Source organism: Pseudopipra pipra, chromosome 4, assembly GCF_036250125.1.
Source record: "Pseudopipra pipra isolate bDixPip1 chromosome 4, bDixPip1.hap1, whole genome shotgun sequence".
NCBI lineage: Eukaryota > Metazoa > Chordata > Aves > Passeriformes > Pipridae > Pseudopipra > Pseudopipra pipra.
The window spans coordinates 35,869,608-35,876,359 of NC_087552.1; the positions used below are offsets into that span (position 1 = coordinate 35,869,608).

General features: G+C 35.3%; 1 protein-coding gene across 1 annotated transcript in view; it reads left to right on the plus strand.

Moving 5' to 3' along the window:
* CPE (carboxypeptidase E) overlaps positions 1–6,007 on the plus strand; it is a 57,172-nt gene extending 51,165 nt beyond the window's left edge. The window contains exons 8-9 of the mRNA XM_064652405.1: positions 2,107–2,225; positions 3,295–6,007. Of these exons, the coding sequence (XP_064508475.1) occupies positions 2,107–2,225; positions 3,295–3,393 (218 nt within the window). The 3' untranslated portion in view covers positions 3,394–6,007. The remainder of the gene's footprint in view (positions 1–2,106; positions 2,226–3,294) is intronic.
* The last annotated feature ends 745 nt before the right edge of the window (positions 6,008–6,752 follow it).

A 6,752-nucleotide genomic window follows, 5' to 3' on the forward strand; every position in this document is an offset into this window, starting at 1 on the left:
ACTTCATGGATCTCTGGTGTGAGCTGGTTCTGGAGGCTCTTGGTTATTAATGCTTAGACTGTCTTCTGATTTATAATGCAAATAGTGTTTCACAGCTCTGCCAGGATTTAAAGTCCTGTCAGCAGTGCTGTTTTTAGTTTGAAGGCTAAATTTTAGTCTAAAAGTGTTATATTATTTACAATGCAATCATACCTTTGGGTATGTAAATTCTTGACAGATTTTCAGTTTACATAACTTCCTTCCACAAAGGTAAATTCTCTCTGCTGTTTACAATTACGTGACCTTTTTTCAGAAAGGTGACTCTAAAAGGTGAAAGTATTGTGTTGGTTGGTGTTCACAGAAAATTATATGTCACCTCTTCAGTGATGTTGTGCTTTATTCTAGGAATAAGTTCAAAGCTAGCTCACACAGTGCCAACTTTCAGTCTGCCCTGTAGACCTATGCTGTCCTATTCTGAATGACATTTTTTTTTATTTGCACAAGATACTAATTAGAAAAACAATAAGAAAATGTCATTTTTTTATACATGTTCTTACATTATGGTCATTTTCTCAACAATATGTCTCACTGTAGTGAGAATGCAGAATGCAGAATACTATGAAACAGGACTAGAAGAATCTTCAGGTGGCTCCAATTTGTGTTTGTTTGTGCATCACCTTCCAAGAGGCCAGCACTTCTGCCAAGCAGGGGAACAGTCTGTGAAAACATTAGTCATCTTCTTTCACTGTAAATAAGAAGACAAAACATATAGAGGTTGGAAATAAATTTTCAGGCATAACAAAAAGGAAATAAGCTGTGAAAAGAGGCATTTTGAGGTAGGAGAGAGTGAGGCATATGAGAGAGAAGCTCATGCTTCTGTGGTACAAAAAATCATTAATCTTTCCACATCATTGTGTGTGTATAAGCCTTAAAGTCATGTATTGTCAAAAGAGTGAGGAAAACAAGTACTTGAATTTTGGCACAGTCAAAATAAAGGATAAATATTCTTTGGCTTTTCTCCTGTTCTTTGTTCACGAGTTGAAATTCAGCTTTGTTCCATTGCCAGGGATTAGAATAGATCATTATCGTATTTCTACAGAGTATTTTTTTCTTTTCTGTTTTATGAAGAGAAAAATCTGGGAACAACTGGACTGACTACTGACATTTTTTGACCATGCGAATTGCAGACATTTAAGTAATATTTCCCTTTGTGCACTGTGTAGCTGCAGATGTGGTGAAAAAGCATTTAAGGGACTGGCAGAAAGAGCATGGTAAAGTCTTTTAAATGGACTGCTAACTGAACTTTAGAATAGCCTTGCAATGTTTTTTGGAGATAGAGAAATTTGGAGTATTAGCCTGTGACAAATTAGGTAATTGCACACCTGCTGGTGCAGGGAGGATCTGAGTCTTTGTGAAGATAGGATAGGGTCATTTCTGTAGAAGAGGATGATGCGTTTTGATTCTGTGACTGAAAAAGATAATCTACAGTAACAGTGTAGTAGAATCCTCTCTTTCACCTGAGTGTATTAAACTTTCATTTCTTTGTTTATCTGAGCCAAAGAAAAAAGCCCTAGACAATGCCTGGATACTGAAACATGTAGACAATGATACTTCAAGGGTGGTACACATGGAATATTCTAGGACATGATCATTTACAGCTTTTTCTGAAGTGTGAGAAAAGTGGTCCCATTTATTTAAATTTGATGAGAATAAAATGCATTTACACTTAGATTTTCAGAATACTGAGGAACAATAAAAATCCATATCACACTGCAAACTGAAACTCAGACACTTAACAGGGACTTTACAATGGCTGGAGTGCGCTTCTAAAGTAGAGTAATGCCCCATATTGTCCTGTTCTTCAGTGTGTTGGAGAACCTTCAGCCTCAGGCAAAATCTTTCACGGCGTCTACAGCACAACTTCAAAGTTTAAATCAGTGTTCTGGTTACCTGAAAAGGAGAAAATCTGTAATGACATATTTAAACAGCTCTTACAGAAGAATCCTTTCAGACAGACAAAAGGAAAGGGCTGACAGGAATATAAAAGACTGACATACCCCTTCTCCTTAACTGCATAATTAGTTTTATACATATTTATTTGGATATTTTTCTTCTTATCCTCTACAGCCAAGGATGGTGATTATTGGAGGTTGCTTGTGCCTGGAAATTACAAACTTACAGCCTCAGCACCAGGCTATCTAGCAATAACGAAAAAAGTTGCTGTGCCCTTCAGCCCTGCGGTTGTGGTAAGTGCTCACGTGTCTTGGTTTATCACCTATTATATATTTAAAAGGTCTCTTTTCCCTCATGGTATGCATGTAAGCAGAAGATGATTTTTCAGAATATTTAAGAATATGCTAATTTAGAAAGACTGGAAATCTACTCTTTTAGCACTTGATGCACCAGGTGTTGAGAGTAATCTCATTTTAAACTCATTTAATCTCTTGCTGATCTTATTTATAATGAAAAGACACAGAGTGAAAAGACACAGAGAAGGGTAGTGTTGGGATACTTAAACATTTCATTGGTTGAAGTGTGAATAGACAATCCGAAAGAGGATTACAGGATGTATCTAAATAGTGCAACGTGAAAAGTAAGAGATGTTGAGGTTTGGATTGAGACATGATATGTTCAGTCTAAATTGTCAAATGACTACCTGCTTGGTTTAAAACCAGTGTTCAGCTCTGTGCAGAAAGATAGTGATGGACCTCTCTTTGTGTAGATGCCCAGTATGTGCGGTGATTAAGACCTAGACTGCGTCTAAGATCTTAGAAGCATTTTTAACTCACCCTCTGTCCAGATGTGGATGTCTCTTAACAATTAAAGTAGCACATCATATCTACATTAATGAGCCACATGTTAGGAAAAGCTCCCTGGATCTTTTTGCTGGCATAAAATTGAATGAATACATGTTTTGATATGGTGAGGGTGTATGCATTGCTAGGTATTAGCACTAAGCTGATGATACTTCTTATAATATGATGTATGATTTATGTGGCTATTAGTTTTAATTTCATTGGCCCATACCATCTGAAATTTTTAAACAAGTCAAAGACTTGACAGATGTCTGGTTCTTTTGGAAATTTTGCTGACCTGTGTATATTTTTAGATAAGTTATTGCACTGATATGCTGGTATTGCACATATTTAAATCAGCCTCGAGATACTTTGGAATAAACCTAGCCTAAAATAGAAGGTACCTCCCTAAGCCCCATGTCTGTGTTAAACAATTTCTTTCAATAAATGACTCTTAAAAGCCTACGCTACTCTCTTTCTACAAGTCTTACTGACATTTTTTGTTGTTTCCCTTACTCAGGTTGATTTTGAACTGGAGTCATTGTCTGAAAGAAAAGAAGAGGAAAAAGAAGAGTTGATGGAATGGTGGAAGATGATGTCAGAAACACTAAATTTTTAAATGAGAATTTTGACTTTACAGCTTTTAATCTATGTTGACTTAGTATAATGTACTGTGGAAACTCCCTATATTCTAGATTTTGTGCACTTCACAATAATTAACTTTGAATTTTTCAGTCATATTTTGATTAATATGATTACAAATAACTACTAGCCTCCTAGGTAGATAAATAAGTTATTAATTTTCTTTCCTATTGTTATAGAAAATTTACTCTTATATACAAATCAGAAAAAATATGAATGAATATGCAGCCTATATGACTATATGACAGTACAATCTGTTGTGTATTGTTTGCAAGTTCAGAATATGTAGGTTAACTTTTGATTTTAAAAAAGAAATATACTGTAGTCAATTATTGATACTGCCAGAAATATTTGACAGTGCATAGTAATAGACAGTGCTCTTTACTAAGTTCTATAATGGATGTTATTGAAAAGATTTATAATAACAGTGTGTGGTGTAATAATGTTTTACAAGGATTAAAATTCACTCTAACATTTTTTATGTTTCTGGTGTTGGGGCTATTTAAACATGTAAGAAACATAAGTTGACTTAATTTTAGTAAGCAGAAGAAATCTGCATACTCTTTTATTAAAGGTGGAATAGAATGAATACAGGAAATAGGAGAGCTTTATTCCTTAAACAGTTGACAATATTCGAAGATCAGGTTTTAAGTATTTCTCATTACTTATTAAGCAAATTAAAAATTCTGAGTGGGTGAAGAAGAGGAGCTTGTGCATCTTGTTAATATGCTGCTTGTGTTTGTATTACAGCAAGAAAAGAAATAATTTCAGGTGATGTCTGTTTTAGTTAGATAACTACCTTTTCAACATGGTGTCTAGGTAATCAGCCAAACGTTAATCTGTTCACTGAAGGCTACCAAAGTATAGTCTAGACAATGAACTGGAAATCTACTGAGGTTGTGCATTTAGTCTTGCAAGTCAGGAATGCATGTTTCCAACTTTGTTTCTTCTGCTGGCTAGTCTTATCTAAATCTAGAAGCAAGAAAGATAAGTGAAATTTTTTTCAGTGTGGTGAAATTTTTGCAGTATTTTTGAAGATGATACAAAAAGCAACTTTGATTTAGAAAGATTCTTCTTGCTCTCCCCCTTTTTTTAAATAATTTAATTAATATACTGTAGTATTTTGGCTGAGTGGAATTTGCAGAATCAGAAAACACATGTGGACTGTAGTAGGTGCAAGTTTAGTATAATTCTTTTGAAACAACTGCTGGTATGCTACTTGATAGCAGCTAAACATCTCATCTGTTTGAAAGCTTGCACACTTTTGCTGGTCTATTTTAATTCAAGATCAGATATTTGATATAGATTTCCTTCCTCTGTTTCTTTCATATCACTGTGTTTTGATTAGCGTATTATTTTAGCTTATGCCGTAGGAATTCAGTATGGTTCAGAACCAATCAACAAAGCACTGTCATGCTCCTGCTGCAAGTGAAAAATCACATGTTCAGGTGTAGGATCCAAGTTCACCTCCTTTGAGTATTTAAAAATTTACTGAAATACTGTTTTCTGAGAATTTTAAATTCTTTAATAAAAGTAGCACCTGATCCTTTTAGAGGAACAGGCTTAAGATCTGACACACATTGACAAACTGAACAGTAATAAAAAGGCATAAGCTTTCTCTCTCTGATCAAGAGTTTGCTATGTAACCTGTAGCTCATTTGTGTAGTAGATGTTTAATTCCAAATTTCAGGGGAACTTTAAGTACTGTGAGTTGTTATATAGCAATGAACTTTGAATCTCCATTGCGATGAGAAACTCCAGTGGCAAATAAACAATCTTATCTGAACGTGTCTTGATAACTTGTGGCTAGCTGTGCACAATACTGTGCATAAAAGATGCCTGCTTACACCAGATTGGGTGCTTATGACAATTTGAAAGGCTAAAATGTAGCACAGAACGCATTCTGTGTCTGGCAATAATGATACTGTTTTTAAGTGAACCAGGTAAGGTCAAAGCAAATAGTATAAAAATGAATTATAATAAGAGACTGCTGGCGTGTGGGCAAATGGCTACAGTAGTGTAAACTAATGTAATAAGGCAAATGTCTGTTTGTACAGAATACCCTGCTCTGCCTCTTCCAAACATAAGAATTTCGATCTGAGTAACACTACTACATGGTACAATGCCTGTCATGCATCCAGTCTTCCTGTGGCATAGTTAGTGCAGACATTACATCAAAGTGATCTCATAAAAGATTTCTAATCCATACCTGTATTATGTGTTTGAGATCTTCTGGTCTACTGTTTCATGCATTTGAGATTAAATGTGGTGTCCCTTAAGTGATCTCTTCGTTGTGTTCTAGGTGACTGCTTGCTATTACCATATTGAGATCAGGTTAAAGTGATTAAATGTTACAACACCAGAACCACTGCCACTGTTCTTGCTCTAGGTAAACATCCTTAAGAACAGCGTAGTCAGGACTCTTAATAAATTAATTCATTATGTAGCTTTTCCTAGCTGAGCTGAGCTGTGTTGTAGGACTGTGTATGTTTAATGGAAGATTAAATTGTTGTGTGATGCTGAGCTTTTGGTTAAAAAGGCACATGCTGTACTCTTGTACAATAAATCTACAGTTTTATTTAAAACATAAATTGTGTGAGTAATTTTCAGGTTCAAAACATGACCTCTTTGGCTGTGCATGTCTGCAGAGTATGCCATAAACTCATCTTCAGTGAGGTGTGTGTGCCAATTAATTTGCTGTTTGAACAGAGAAAGGAGCTGGGGTTAGTGATAATATCCCATTGAGAGCCATCCACAGCCCCTTAACTTTGTGCTTGAACATCCGCCTTTTGGAGTATACATCTTTCTGAGCACTTTTCCCATGGAGGCCTTTAAATCAAGTAAGGGACAGTAATGAGGTGCTCTGCATTTGCCATGTGGGGACAGGGCATACATTTTGCATGTCTCTTCCACAATATTTACAGATCTTTTTTCATATCGATCCTTAGGATTAGAAAGCACAGTGTGCAGCATGCTTGCAAACCTGTGGTACTATGCATTCCTTATAACTACAGTGGCCAGGATTATAATAACAATGAAGTCAGTCAAATAAAATCACTGCATCTTAATTTTCTTTTCCTTTTTCTAGGTTGTGTTCACATCCATATATGTGAATTTACATATAGTCCTGGCTAGTCCTGAGCTGCTAATAACACACATTAAAGTGTAAATTAAAACTAAGTGTAAATTAAAACTATGTTATGTTAGAAAGAATTGCTGTCAAGTTTCTTTGAGTTTTTTTATTTTTAACAGATATAACAAGTGTGTTAGGAACACTTAATAATTAGGCCCAGAAAGGAAGAAGTTTCAGAGAAGGATGACAGATAGGTTTAAAGG